Raw genomic sequence first — 16,792 nt, 5'->3', positions numbered from 1 at the left:
CCTTTTCTTAAAGACTCAAGGGGTGGGGAGAAGGGAAATAAAAAAGTGACCTTCTGGGACAATCGATTCCTATCCCAATTGACAGATTTGGCTTTTTGTACAAATCCCCCGACGCTTGTTGTAGGCAAAGAGGGTTAAATTATTCCAAAGGGGATTATATTCCACTTTGGTCGTGAGTTGCTTTTCGATCGATTCAATTAGAAGAGTAAAATTTTTACACTCTTTATTCACTCTTTTTGGTGAATTGATGTAAAAAGAAATAATTGTATAGATTTTCTTTTTTTTTAAAGTTAATAAATTAAATTTGTGATTAGAAGAGGAAAAAAGGCAATCTTTATTTTTCGATGATGATTATGATGAGACCTCGAAATGAAACCCCATTCACCGTTTTGGGATCTATTCTTAAAAAGGTTTTCCAATTCCTTCGATTATCGTTTACGAAAACGTGAACGGAAAGCATGATGAGGACGCGATGAAAAATCCGATTTGCTCAATTCCTACCACGTTGTACAATTTTCCAAATGTGCAGAAAAAAAACTCAATCTAACAAAGGGCAGGTTCTTTCTTTTCTTAACACTGTCGGATTTGATCCTTTTTGCACCTCTTGTTTTTCCGATTTCAATATGACAAAAAAAGGCGAAAACGATCCTTAAAAATCTAGAGAGATTTACGAAAGGGAAAAAAATTGAAATTTAAAAATCGTGGAAAAGAGCAGAAAAAAGAAGTCGGGAGGTAAAGTTTGACTTTTCATTGCTTGCTACTTGTTGCTGGTTAAAAAAACAAAAGCGTTTACAATACAATTTGGAACGCGTCCAAAGATTTTCAAAAGAAACTTGTTGCTTCAATTTGTTACAATTGCGAAAAGCGTATGGATAGAATTATTTTTTTTTGCTTAGGATTTTACTTTGAAACTACAAAAAAAAACATTGACCAAAGTCTATCTAACGAAGAATAAAAAAAAACATTTGCGCAGGCGTAGATATATATATAGCAATAGTTATGGACAGCACTACCAACCTAAGATTCGCTAGAAATCTAAAAATCTCTATAATTTCGCTATCATTGTCAAAACATTTCCTCAACATAACCTCACTTTTTTTTATCAACTGTCAGAATAATTAATATTTGGAGCCTATGATTTGGAGATGGTTATTTGAGAACGGGGGGCTTCGCCCCCCGAAGTACCCTTCTCCTTGTAGGCCACACCAAAGGTTTTTCAACATTAATACTGAAATAAATTGTTTACCTTTAAATTGTCAATGAAAATTAATCTTTTGAGTCGGTTTTTTTTGCAGTCGGGGGGCTCCGCCCCTCGAACCCCTTGGCCGGGGCTCCGTCCCTGGACCCCGTCGGGGGGAGACCCCCGAACCCCCCCGCGCGACAAAACGTTTTTGTACGTTTGAATGTATATCGGTAAACTAGTTTTTTGACAAATCTGGGTGTCTCGTTTTTAACGCCTTTTTTTATGACTTTATTATAAAAAGTATCGTTCGTAACTTGCGTGAACTGCTTTTTGAATCTCGCGCAAGTTTTTGAAACTCGTTTCCGGCTCGGCGCCTTACCTACAACTCGTTTCAAAAACATTGCGCTCGTTTCAAAAACGCCATCAGTTCACACTTGTTACGAAATGTACTATTTTGTTTTTAAATATTTTTTGAATTCTCAATTTTGTTTTCTTCTACTGATCATAAATAATTTTTTATGTTTAAATATTTTTTTAATTCTCAATAATAATAATTGATTTACACAAAAAAAAATAAATCCGAAAAAGAAAATACTTGTTAATAAATCTTTTGCGTTCATAAAAGTTGTCATACGCGTATAAAAATACTTTATGAAAAAGTGCGGCAAAAAATTCTCCCGTCAATTGAAATAATTTTTCCCTTCATTCCTTAAAAAACCCCGATCGACAAAAATAATACCTTTTTGTAGTTGAAAGTAACCTTCTCGGTATAATGAGAGGGAAAAAAAATTAGTGAAGAGATTACAAACATTTTTCGTTGCATACATTTTTTGCAAAAGTCGAAAGCGATTTATTTCAATCGCGAGGAGATTGAATAGAAAAGGGTAAAGTCGTTGATTAAACAGAATAAACTTTCCAAGTGATGTATACGAGGGAAGTAATATTATGAATCGACCGTGTGTTGAATACTCCTGCCCTACTCAGTCTCCAAGTTCATTTTAGAGATATTTGCAAAGAGATTTGCACTTTGTGCAAGAGATTTTCAACTTGCGACTATGACGTCTAAAATGGGTGAACCCTTAAAATGTGTAATTACTTGAGACATCAAAGTTTATTAAAGGGACACTTTCCTTTGATCTCTCTCTCACTTTCTCACACAGACGGGAAACTGAATTCCCCGAAATGTTTGTTTACGAACGTGTAAATAGATTTTGTTTGGATAAATGAAAACTATAATTTCATTTGTAAATATTATATTTTGGTTGATTATTATTATAAATAATGTAGTTTTTAATAATACTCGAAATATAATCAATTAGTTAAAGTTTGGTGGTCATACTAGACTACTTTGAATTGATTTCGATCATCTGCAATGGAAAAGAAAAAAACAAGTTTTTTTCGAAAAATATTATAACTTGTTAACTTTGAGTGACAAGAAAATTATAAATAATTAAATATTTAAGAATCGACTTAGAGGGATGTGTTAGGAATTTCTTCCTGTTTAATTTAAGAGCAGGAACATCAAAATCGGATAAAATTTGTAGGCTCTAGACAATTTTGAACTGTAAAAAAATGCCACTGTGCCCTAGCGCGCCTCGAGTGAGACTGACGCTCCCGGGACTCGGCGTCTTCTTTTATACTACCTTCGCATCCCTACCCCTCAGCCTCCGCCAATCAGAATTGAATGCCCCTTATCCCCCTTCCCCCTCGTCGTAGAACATTCTGCAAGGGCTTAAAAATCGTGGAAAAGCATCGAGCTTCTATTTATGAATCAAAATTAAAAAAATAAACAACCTCAAATAAACTTTTTTTGACAAAAATAACATAACATCATAACTTTATCGTAAAAAAATTTTTTTTTCAAATCTATTTCACGGGTATTGTGTATAGAAGTTTCTGAATGAGTAAACAATGTGGGGGTCGACGCGATGTGTAATAATTCACGGCGATTGTTTACTAGAAGGGAACATGCATCCGCCCAGTTACGAATAGTTTCTGTTTCAGGTCGACGCCAGGCATTTCAAACTGTAGCCGACGTGCACTGCGTGCATTATACTAATGCCCTGACGGAAGCACGAGAGAATGGCGACGACTTGAAACAAGCGGATAAATAGAAGTGAAAACAAAAGTTCAAGCGAAACTGTTTTCTCAAAAAAAAAAAAACAAGACAAAAAACCGGATCTCGTTTTAAACCAAGAATCCCTCCACCGACTAATTATACTTAAAAATAATTTATTAAGTTTGTTCAAAAACGTTGAGTTTCTTGTAAGAAAACTTGAAAAAGAAAAAAAAATTTCTCTTTCTCTATAGGAAAAGTCAGAAATAAATTGAGATAACAGCAAATGAGAAAGAGGAGATAAAGATTTGTGTGTATAATATAATTCAAAAACTGTGTACCGCGAAATTAAACAAATTGCAGTCGCTCAACTTTCGCTTTATAATACAAGTTTGTCAACGAGCTTTTCTCTATATCGCAGTTCTTGATTAACAAAACGTGATTAATTTCACTAACCACATAGTGAAACGAGAGAGAAAGAGAGATAAAATCCGGAGTGGAAAAAAATTAAATAAACAGAATATTATTTTGAACCGAAAAAAAGAAATAAATACCGCATCTTATGCAGTGGATTAAAATATTTTTCTTATCCACCTCTTTTTTAGTATCTGTTAAAAAATAAATATTATCCAAAGAAATTGAAAAATAATACCCAGCGGAAAATCGTTTTTGATCACATGCAACACACATTGTGTTTATTTTAAATCCACGACTTGATAATGTGGCTTAAAATAAAATCCAACTAATCCATTCACTAAACCACAAAGTAAATGTATTTGCAGAGAAAGAAAACTCTGGCAGTCTTCCAGTCTGAATTTTTAATGTCTACAACTTCTATTTCCCTTAACTTGACTTGATAAAAAAAAGAAGGAAAATAAAAATTAAAAAAAAACCTTCTAAAGTTGAAAAAAAGGTGAGGTCAAAACAAACAAATGTTGGCTTTGATTGCAAAGCTGGAAGTAATTTCATAATAATTATGCAATAGAGAAAAAAAAGTTATTAAAAGAATGGGGTTGAAGTAGAAATGAAAAATGAATGAATTTAAAAAAGAAAATTTCACTAACGAGCTTGATGATGAAATAATTCTCGTGGTATTGAGAAATTTAATGTGAAAGAAAGCTGAGAAATTTTGTATTTTGAGAAAATTTAGCAGGTGAGTTAATTTTTGAAGAGATGGGAAATTAGAATTCTGTATATTTTCATTTTTTGCAATTTTTACTAGTTTTAATTGAGGTGCATCTTTTTTATATAAATTTATTTATCATTCCCTTAAATGTTTTTGTTCAATAAAAATTTAGAACCCCCAAAAATGTTTAATTGTATCAAAATAAAAACAATCAAAATATTGCCTCAAGTAGAAATTTATTAAATTATTCCTGTCGAAAAAAAGTAAAGAAAAAAATTTATGGACTTTTTTTTTTAAAAAGAAAAAAGATTGCAAATTTGTCAAAACTTTTTAAATCCAAGATATATTGGATGTTGTAAGTTTTTGAAAGGAAACTTCAAGAGCAGCAATTTGGTCGCTTACAAAACAAAAGAGGAAAAATAATTTCCAAGACTGACAAAAAATGGGTACTTTCATTAAATCTCCATTAATTTCTTCTTTTCTTCAAAACAAAAAAAAACAATTTTGAACGTGAACTGTTTAATGAAAGAGTTTCAATAAAAAACAATTTTTCTTCGGAATATTTGCAAACGTACGATAATTTTTTCCCCCCATTCATTTACAAAAATAGTTCGTGAATTATTTGTCGACAAAGAAATAATTATTTTTCAACTGTTAAAACACGAGATTGAAAATTAATAATTGATTTCATATCCATGAATAGAAAAAAAGTACGAGAGTTAAATTAATTTAAAAACAAGTGTTGTAAATTAGGTCAAAAATCATTGTTTGCAAACTGTTCGTAAATCAAGTTTCAGTTCCCTCTCCCCAATTCTTTTGTCATTTTGCAATTTTAACTTAAATTCCTCTTCCATTCAAAACAAAGTTTTCAAAGCGCCCCGTCAATTGAAAACTTTATTCAACAACATTTTCCAAAAACATGGAAAATCACTTATATAATTTTCGCCTCTCCTCTAGTAATAAGGATAGAGTTAGATATGAAGGAAACAATGAGAGAGAGAGAGGGTTATTGGTTATTTCCCCTAAAACTAAATTCCATGTTTATTTATAAATACACATGTGGTAATTATAATACTCCAGTTATTTTTGTCAATATAAATTATTGATTTAATCGATTAAATGTTAGTTTGAAATTGAATGGCGACGATAATTTCAAACACAAGTAATTAAAACTAAAATTCACATCCCGCTCACATTCCCAAGGTGGAATATTATACGTACACACTCTTAGGGACGTACATACATATAAACACGCATGAATCCTTGAGAATAGCGTCAATATTTTAACAGAATTTTCAACATATGAAAACCCTCTAACGTCGTTCGTTCCCGCTTTGGATAAATGTCACGCATACACACTTGAACTGGCGACATTCATTTTGTTGAAGGCAGCGGGAGCATCGTTTAAGTACTAACATGACGTAGAATTTTCAAATTAAGTGAAAATAGGTGGATAATAATGAATGTGTAAAGTTTGAGTTGAATTTTAGGGTTGAGAGATGGGATAATGTTTTGGTAATTAAAAAATGGTGGCAGAATATAATTTTGGAAAATAGGCGGTTTTTCCCGCCTTTTTTTGTTGGCTCCGCCCTCTTTTCCATTAGGCTCCAACTTTTCTTGGACTCCGCCTTCATTTTTTGGGTCTTACGTACTCTTAGCCACGCCCCGTTGATTCATTGCCCCTCCCTCTTTAATATTCCTGTCGATGCCCCGCCCTTGTTTCAATCCGCAAGGAGGAACTTGACAAGCTCCCCACCTTTTCTTTGACTCCGCCTTCATTTTGGGGCCTTACATACTTTTAGCCACGCCCCGTCGATTCCTTGACCCCTCCCTCTTTAATATTCCTGTCGATGCCCCGCCCTTTTCCTTCGCTCCGCCCTTGTTTCAATTCGCCGGAAGGAACTTGTCATGATCCCCTCCCTATTTTTTTGGAGTCCGACTTCTATCCGGGGCCTTGTATAGTCTTCACCACGCCCCTTTATATTTGTTGACTTTTCGCATTTTTTCGATTCGGCAGATAGAAAAAAGCGAGACGCCCCGCCTACTTCGTTGGGCGTCTTCTATTCTTCTGGCGACGCCTTCCGCTTCCTTCGCTCCGCCCCTTTTTGCATCGGACAAGTGGAGATTAGTGTAATTCCCTTCTTTTCCCTAAGTCTCCTTTCTTTTTAGGGGCCTTGTTTTCTTTTGGCGACGCCCCGATGCTCCCACTTTTCAATTCGACAAACAAAAAATCGCGACAAACTCCGCCTTCTTTACCATGTGTTTTAAAAATTCTTGGCCACGCCCCAATGCTTAAGACTTTCTAGGCTCCGCCCACTTTTTCGTTTACGATCAATGCAGACTATTACATAAGGCACTCAAGAAAGTGGTCGAATCCCCAAACGTTTGTATTTAAAACTGTATTACGGTAATTATAACTGGGCGGAGTCTGGGAAGTGATCACTTCACAGACTCCGCCCAGTTTTTGTTTCCAAATAACATCAACGCTTGGGACTCCTTGCTACTTGTCAGACTCCTCCCATTTTTCGATTTGGACCAATACGGACTCTCGGGCCTCCCCCACTACTTGTTAGACTCCACCCTCCCTTCGTTTCCGACCAATGCGGACACTTGGAACTCCCCACCACTTTTTAGACTCCGCCCTCTTTTTTCCCCACTCATTTCGCATACGCCTCTTTTCTTTTTTCACTTCACTCCTAAATAAATTATACAAATTCGAAAATTGAGAAATCTTTGATATCAAAAATTATTATTTTTTAATTTAATTAATTTAATTATTAAATAATTTAAGTTACTTTTTTAAATAAATAAAATGACAGTTTTTTTTGTTTGTTGCAGATCTGAGGTTAGAACGATTTTACCAGCATCGACATATTGATGGTGAGTAAACGAAATTCAAATCAAGCCCCCACCCTCTCTCACTCTCTAGCTAATTGAAAATTGATTCTTGTAAGTGAAACTACTGTTGAACTTCAAAATCAAAGTGTGAATAGTGGGTTACATAATCTCAGCTTGTGAATTAAATTGTTCAAACGAATAAATTAAATATTACAATTAGTAGTAATAAAATGAATATTATCTAGAATTTGTCGTGTACTTTAAAAATTTTACAAAAAGTATATTTTACAATATAATTTTATTAAAACGAGTTATTTAAGATCAAACTGTCAAAGAATTAAATAATAATTTTTATAAAACAATTTTACAACAATAACAACTAATTTTTTATATTTTATTATATTTTTATATTATTGTTCTTTAATATAATATATATTAAATATTGTAGCGTAGATTATAACAGGTTATTTAAGCTCAAACTGTCAAAAAATTTAATAATAAATTTAATAAAAAAAATTTTACAACAATAACAACTAATTTTTTATATTTTTATATTATTATATTTTAATGTAATATAAATTAAATATTGTAGCATAGATTAAAACAGGTTATTTAAGCTCAAACTGTCAAAAAATTTAATAATTAATTTTATAAAGGAATTTTTAACAATAAAAATTTGTTTTGTATGTTATTATTATAATACTGTGTTTTATTAAAATATATATTAAATACTTTTTCATAGATTATAACAGGTTATTTAAGCTCAAACTGTCAAATAATTCAATAATAAATTTCATTAAATATAATTTTATAATAAAAATTATTTTTAATATTATAATAATAAAATATAGATATCGGTTACTTAAACTCGAACTGTCAAATAACGATTGATTAATAAATTAAAATCAATTAAATTTTCCATCAAATAAATAATAATAAAAATAAATAAAATAATAAATTATAAAATAAAAATAAAGTAATAAGTAGGACTAAATAATAAATTTAAAAAATTAATGAAATATACAAATAAAAATGTTTGAAAAATAAAATTATAAATATGAAGAAAAAAATTCGAATTGTACTTTTATAATTTAGTATATTTTCTTTTTGAGGAAATAAATTTTAGTTTCATAATGGCTGAGGAAAAATTATTATATCAAAAAAGTTTTCGCACCCTACTTGTGATTACGTCTGCCTCTCTCTTTCTGTCTCTCTTTAATTCTTGACGCAAAGAAAAAGAAGACTTTTAAAAGAAAAACTTAAGACTTCCAATGAATGAATAGAGAACTTTTTTTTTCTTCATACGATGACTTGCTTTAGAGGGTAAGAAAAGCGTACCCCAGAGGAGAATAATAAAATCTCCCCCTTTAATTGTAGCATGATACACTTTTTCAAAGGATAAGAAAAAAAAAGTTTTTTCCTCTTTTTTCCACCACTACACAGATTTGTTCCACATATTAATTTTTTAGTTTCTGATTTAAAAAAAAATTTTTACTTTCTTGTATTTTATTTATTTTCGAATATATTTTTAATCTTTTTACTATATTCTTCATTTTATAATATTTATTATTTAAATTTATATACTTTTATTTATTTTTTTTTTTATTTCTATAATTTTCATTTATTATTTAATTATTTCTTATTATATACTTTAATTAAAAAAAAAATTTCTCTTCATTGTCTTTGGGAAAAATAAAAAAACTAAATACATTCTTCAATATTATCTGAAAATAAATGTAGAAAATAATATTGTAAACACAATAATTTTCTCTTGTTATTGTTTTAAAATGAAAAAATTTTTTCCAAAACAAAATTTTTAAACGGATACATTGTTTTAGAGACAGAACGGAAAAAAACAGAAAATACCGGAAAACAATATTTGTTAAAGTAGAGACTTTTTTTTAATAACTCAATTTCAATCCAATAAAAAATTGGAGATAAAAAGTAAACTTTATCAAATAACACTGTGATGAAAAAAGAAGAAGAAATTGTTTGCCCTTTTTTTAATTCCTTTTTTCAAACGTCATTCGAATGTCGGTACAAATATCGTTGTCAGTCGTTGGAAAAAATAACGAAAAAAAAAGAATTGATGGGAAATAAAATAAAAAGAAAAAATATTAAAGTAACTGAAATTGAATACGTGGTATTCTGTATCAAAATACAAGATATCAAATATCAAATAGAGAATATTCTCTCTCTCTCGCTTTTACACTATGTCACGTCATTCATAAAAGATCAAAACAATAATTGAACATTATTTCAATTTGAATGAATTTCTGACTTTCAAGAGTGACAATTTACTATCAATAAAGATTTGTTTTTTCATTTAAAAGTAATAAGCGTCCAATTATTTAGAGATACATAAATCACTAGAAAAATATGTGATAAATTCAAATGTCTTTGTTTTTTTATTTATTTTCTTAGTTGTAAAGTAAACATTTTTTTTTTTTTTGACAAATCTTCATTGTAATTATATTTTAACAAATTTTTTATTATTCAAAATAATAATAATGATAAAATAATAGATAAAAATTACAAGATCATTATTTATTGTTACATTCTATTATTAACATAATTTCGCATACAAATTTTATAACAAAAATTAATTCATATTCTTAACATTTAACAAAATAAAATTGCTTTCTATAATAAAAATGACAAATTAATTTTCTTCTCCCAATTCCTATAAATTACCGATGAAAAATTCAAGAATTAGGTCAAATGAATAACCATTATATCGATTAACGAGACATGAATTTAATGAATGATAAATTTCTTAATAATGCACAAATAATTATATGGGTATTGAAAATAGTAAATGAAACAAAAAAATGAGCAGTTGGGGTACTTTGAAAAATGAAAGAAAATAAAAATGTAATTTAAAGTTTCCCTTACAAAAAAATAGGAGAGACAGAGAGAAATTATAAATAGAGAAAAAAGAAGAAATAAAATTTTTTCATTTTCATTTTAATTTTATCCGTGACTTGTGATTATTACTTGTCACTTGATAGGAGGTTTAATGAACAATGCAATTCCTAGTAAACGCGCCCTTTAAAGCCAGATTGACGGACATGAAGTGGAAAATGGATTGATGTCGAGGCGCAAAATTTACTTCACAAGATAGACCTCGCGTGTAAAACGAGAAACTAAAACTTCTAATTTACATAAAGTATATACTTACTTGTACGTTATTTTTTTTAATTTTGTAATCGAGATTTATTTTTTATCCCGCCTTCCAAGAAAATAATATTTTACATGTATTTGAAGATTATAACGTTTAAAAAAATTCCTAAACTGAAATTGTCAAATAAATAGTAAATTTCATGCAACATAATTTTTTAATGATAAAAACTAATTTTTTATTATATTATTATTATTATATTTTTATTATAAAATATATAAAAATATTGTAGCATAAATTATAACAAGTTATTTAAGCTCAAACTGTCAAAGAAAAAAAATAATGCGTTTTATAAAACACTTTTACAACAATGACAATTAATTTTGTATATTTTTTTTATATTATTGAAATATTTTAATATAATATATATATTAAATATTGTAGCATAGATAATGACAGGTTATTTAAGCTCAAATTGTTATAAATTTCATAAAACAATTCTATAACTATAACAATTAATTTTTTATATTTTATTATATTTTTATATTATTATTTTTTAATATAATATATATTAAATGTTGTAGCATAGATTATAACAGGTTATTTAAGCTCAAACTGTCAAAAAATTGAATAATAAATTTCTTTAAAAAATTTCACAACAATAACAACTAATTTTTTATATTTTATTATATTTTTATATTATTGTACATTAATATAATATATATTAAATATTGTAGCGTACATTATACAGGTTATGTAAGCTCAAACTGTCAAATAATTAAATAGTAAATTTTATAAAACATAATTTTATAACGATAACAATTAATTGTTTATAGTTTATTAACTTAAATTAACTAATTTAAGAAGAATTTGAATTATTAAAATATTTCAAAAATCTAAGTTCTTTTTTCTAATGAAATTCATTCAAAATTGAAATTTTATAAATTTTATTATTATAAATAATTATAAATTTTATAAAATTTCAAATTAAAATCTTTTGAAGTTGATCTATTTATAAAAATTGTAAACGCAACTCTTTTAAAATTCAATTAATTTTAAAATATTTAAGTAAAATTAATCATTAAATAGAATTATTTATAATTTTTAATAAATTTAAATAAATATTTATAAAAATTGTAAACGCAACTCTTTTAAAATTCAATTAATTTTGAAATATTTAAGTAAAATTAATTATTAAATAATTTCTAGATAATAATTTGATGGTAGTTCATTCAAAAATTAAGTTATTTGAAAAGAAATCATTGTCAGAAATAGAAAAATTTGAAGGTTTTATATTAGAATTCATGGCAGTTTTTAAGTTTACGAGGCAAACAAAAACGTCACCAATATATTGTTTATTATGTATTAAAAATTCAAATTTTCTAAAATAATATTAACATAATATATTACAGTGAAAATAAATGCTAATAATAATTGAACAGATCTCATTGATGGAAATAAAAAAAAACATCGAGTATATTGACAATGTTTCTCACTATATACATATACTCCAAGTTATTCAATTTAACTGAGAACACTTCTGTTTATTTTTCCACGGCAAACATCTCAAATCTAATTTACAATATTCCCTGTTTAAATTAACTTACATTATTACTGGGTAATTATTTCGTTGAATATAAATTTCAGTATTTCCCATTTCAATTTCAGTTAATAATTATTATTATTGTAATTTAAATTGAATCGAAACAAAACAAAAATAATTATATCCACATATTGATTTTATCCTTTAACGCCCGACTTTTTTTTGAATAGTGCAATTTTTGTCTTCTTTTCTCAATTTTATAAAACAATTTTACAACAATAGGAATTAATTTTTTATATTTTATTATATTATTGTATTTTAATATAATGTATATTAAATATTTTAGCGTAGATTATAACAGGTTATGTAAGCTTAAACTGTCAAATAATTAAATAATAAATTTCATAAAACAATTTTGTTACGATAAAAAATAATTTTTTTTTATTTTATTATTAAGGTAATGTTATATTTTATTAATATATTAAATAAATATTAATTTATAAATATATTTTATCATATTTCATTATAATTAATATTTATTAAATATTGAATTACGAATCTGAAATCAGTTTTTCAAAATTCAAAATGGCCGATCCAATATGGCGGACAATTTCCAAATATTGATCGGATTCACTTGAAACTTGTTACTTGGGGGTTTTTGGGGTCGCTGATTACAAATCCGATGTCAGTTTTTTTAAAATTCAAAATTGCAGGTCGTTATTTTGATAGTGGTCGATTTTAAAAATCGATTTTTTATAAAAATTGCTACATCGATTTTTAATTTAATAAATTTTTCTCTTCTTCAACATTTTTTTATTGTTTTACAATTATTTTTTTCGACATTTATAGTTGATAGAAAAAGAATAATTGTCAATTTAAAATAGAAAATGATTTATAAGTACTTTAAGTGATTAGTTGTGTAGTTAATAATATTGAAGGTAATTAGTGGCGTGTTCGCAAAAAAAAGAAGTAGAGAAAAAAAATAATACCTTGACTGGAATGCAAAAGATGATGAGTAAAAGATCGGCTGTGGCGAGACCACCAAGAAAGACATTAGTGGGTGTTGCTGGTAATGGTCGCAGTCTTGGGCAAAGAGTTGACGCAATAATGACGACATTTCCTGTAAAACAAAATACAAACAAAATAAATTTTTGTTAAACAAAAAAATTTAAAAAACATTTTTTTTTATTTTCCTACAATTTTTGTTTTATTTTCTCTTCAATGCGAGAAACAACGTTGTTTTATTGTTTTCTTCATTTAAAAAATTATATTCCTTAGTATTTATATATAAGAAAAAAAAAAAAAATTCTACTGGTGGTAGAAATTTTTATTAAGATTTTTTATCCATACGAAAATGTTTCATAATAATTATTGATAACAAAAAATTGTTTAAAAGATAATTATTATATTCAACTACAAGAAAAAATTAAAAAAAATTATTCAATTACAATGAAGTATTATAGAGCAAAGATTTTTCTTTGAGTATAATAATTATATAATAAAAATAATTATATTATCATAAAAATTATATTATGATAATAATAATTTTGATAATAATAATTATGATTATTAATTATTGTCATAGTAATAATAATTATAATAGTAAAAGTATTAATAAAAAGTGTCAATAAAAATATTAACAGAAATAATAATGAGTCAAATAAAATTGACAGTATAGATAAAAAAAAATTCGCCAGCATGTTTTGAAAATAAAGAGTCAAATATTTGAACAAAACTAAAACACATATTTGTTGGGAAAACAACTCGTTAAAGCGACTGCATTTATCTGATATATTTGTTTAATTCCTTCCGTTATATAGTGAGAGCGCGGGAGATATCATTAATATTCTGGCTAACGTCCAAAGTTTCCAATATGGGGCGAACCAATAAAAAAATGTTGAAAATAAGGGGACGGCGACAAATTTTATTTTTTTTTTATTTTCTTTTATTTATAATATTGACATTTAATAATACTTTGTTTGCAATATTTATTTATTTATTTAATTGATCAAGTGGATTAATGAAAAAATACATATTGTTTGATGTTAACTTTTGAAAAAACTTTTTTTAAGTTAGTGGAAAATAATTTTTTTAATTTAATTCCCCTTCTTCCCAAAAGAAAAAAAAATCATTTTTTTAATTTATATTATAAATTTTTATTAGGTAAAATTATTTTTTTCCTCGAAATAAAATAATTTAAATGAATAAAATTTCATTTACATCAAAACAAATTAATTTTCAAAACAAGATTTATAAGTAAATTATTTTTTATCCTATAATCAAATCTAAATTCTTTAGAAGCGAAAGAATTTTCAATTTCAGAGCGAAAATTTAAATCAAATAGAATCGAAATGATTTTTTTTTTTGGGTGACAAATTTAATTCAGTATACAGAAACAAAATTTAATTACTTGTTGTATTCAAATTCGAAAAATAAAAAACAAATTTCAATTGGTTCGTGCAATATTTCCTTTTTCCAAGTAAAACAACATTTAATCTCTGTCCTCTCTCTCTATCCCGTACTCGTCGATTCCCATCCCCCTTAATGAATTTATTGATACAATGCAAGAATGCTCCTAAATTCTCTGGTTCAGTTGCATATGTATTATTCTCTATAGCATAAATAGCATTTATCGATTTTCGTTTGTATACGTATATACACTCGAAATGGTTTAAACGGCTCGTCGACGACGAGGATGATGGCATTTCGTGATGGAGAGTGAGGAGAGGGAGGGAGAATGTAGATAGAGAGAAGTGGAGGTGAGGGAAAAGGATGGGAAAGATCCGCAAAAATTTCTTCTTAATTATAAAAAATGAAATTTCACTGCCTAATCGAAGTTTAATTTGACAACAATTTACAATTAATGAAATAATGTGAAATTTTTAATTTTACAGTTTCATTTTTCCTCTCAGTAATATTACTTGTGAAAAGGGGATATTTCCGACACCGGAGAATAGAGAAGGAATTTTTTTCCCCTTTCATTTCTTAATTGCGAACTTTTTTTAAATTCTCATTTTAGTTTTGTTTTATAAATTATTGCGGTAATTTAAAACTCTTATCTTTTTTCTTATTTCTACTCCACTTGCACTATTCCCGTATTCACTTTGAATAGGCCCATTCCCCCATTCTGTATGTAAAATTAGCTCCACTCCACTTCCTCTATATTTGCTTAACCCCTTTGCAATCAAGATGGAAATCTCAATAACTGGGCTCTAAAGATTAACAATTTTTACAAATCATATTTGTAATCTGCGAAGCTCAATAAACCACGAGTAACAAGCTTTAAGTGAATTCATTGAATTTTTGAAAATCGATTAAACATCATAATACATCATGGATATGTTCGATAGACCTTGTCTTGGTGGCGGGGCTTTTCACTAAAGGACAACCAAACAGCAAGAAGAAAATGAATTCTACAAATGTGACGCTTCATGGTTCGCTCAAAAAATAATTTTCCATCTTCTGATGATTATCAGCTGTGGTTACTTTTTATGAATTCTGAATTAAATTAATTTTGATGACCCAGATATTAATTGCAATTGTTCTAGCAATAGTTTGAGACCAGTAAACAATTTTTGTACCAAGAATTGTTAGTAAATTGAAGATGAAATTCGCATAAAAAAAATTTCTTTATCTTCTGCTGATTATCGGCTATGGTTACTTTTTATGAATTGTAAATGAAGGCAGTAGTCTGCTTTTCAGGCTTAAAAAATCAATTTTTTGGTTCTGTCTTAAATCTATTCCAAAACTATACAAGAATATGTCTTCAAAATTTCAGAGGCCAATTCAACATATTTTAGAAGCTAGAGCAGTTTTAGTGGCCGAGCTTCGAGCAGGTGTAAACACACTCAAAATTCGAACGAAGCGTTCAATTCGATTGTGTGGCGCCTAAATCCGACAAACGTAAATTCTGGTTATAGCAGCAAATATGGCTGCAGACGTTTTCAACGAGCAGGGCTATTCAGCTGTGCTTTCTACCATGCAGCTTCTCAATATTATCATCGGTCAACAATGAAAAAGTTTTGCTGGCACCGTTTACCGCAATCATTTCCTTTCCTTTCAAAAATATTTCTGAAAAAACACTATTTTTTCGGCTTCTAAAGCAACTATTGCCTTAAATTATGTTTGATGACCCAGATATTAATTCGAATTGTTCTAGCAATAGCTTGGGACCAGTAAACAATTTTGGTATTAACGACTTTTAGTAAACAGAAGATAAAGTTCAGTCAAATAATTTTTTTCATCTTTTGCTGATTATTTATCGGCTGTGGTTACTTTTTATGAATTGTAAATTAAATTAATTTTGATGACTCAGATATTAATTGGAATTGTTCTAGCAATAATTTGGAACCAGTAAACAATTTTGGTATTAACGACTTTTAGTAAACAGAAGATAAAGTTCAGTCAAATAATTTTTTTCATCTTTTGCTGATTATTTATCGGCTGTAGTTACTTTTTATTAATTGTGAATTAAATTAATTTTGATGACCCAGATATTAATAGCAATTGTTCTAACTATAGTTTGGGACCAGTAAACAAATTTGGTACTAACAATTGTGACGTAGAGATTAACTGATGAATCGAATTAATATATTTAAATATTCAACCCGAAACATTTGCATCGAATCCCGTCCAAGAAACACTCTGCTACTCGCAAACACTGCTTTCTCAAAACACAAAATCTCATCGGGGAATTCTTCCAAGACGATGACGTGATGCAACTGTCAACTGAACAACGAACAACGAAACGAACCTTTCAAACACGACCGTTGAGACTTTACCAATATTCTCTATTCTCTGGCACTCTCCTTCGATCCACAATGAACGCAAAACACATTAAAACACATAATTAACAAACAATAACTATTTATTAATAAAACTCAAAACTCGAAATTAACAAAACTACAAAATTAATTAATCATAAT

General features: G+C 28.1%; 1 protein-coding gene across 7 annotated transcripts in view; it reads right to left on the bottom strand.

Moving 5' to 3' along the window:
* The window catches only part of LOC122503962 (QRFP-like peptide receptor), a 74,766-nt gene that overhangs the window by 45,641 nt on the left and 12,333 nt on the right, over positions 1-16,792 (bottom strand). For all 7 annotated transcript variants that reach the window (XM_043614753.1, XM_043614757.1, XM_043614759.1 and 4 more), the window contains one exon: positions 12,857-12,987. In XM_043614753.1, coding sequence (XP_043470688.1) covers positions 12,857-12,987 — 131 coding nt within the window. The remainder of the gene's footprint in view (positions 1-12,856; positions 12,988-16,792) is intronic.

Source organism: Leptopilina heterotoma, unplaced genomic scaffold (assembly GCF_015476425.1).
Source record: "Leptopilina heterotoma isolate Lh14 unplaced genomic scaffold, ASM1547642v1 Lhet_275, whole genome shotgun sequence".
In the NCBI taxonomy this organism is placed as follows: Eukaryota; Metazoa; Arthropoda; class Insecta; order Hymenoptera; family Figitidae; genus Leptopilina; species Leptopilina heterotoma.
This window is presented reverse-complemented; position numbering and strand designations above follow the sequence as displayed.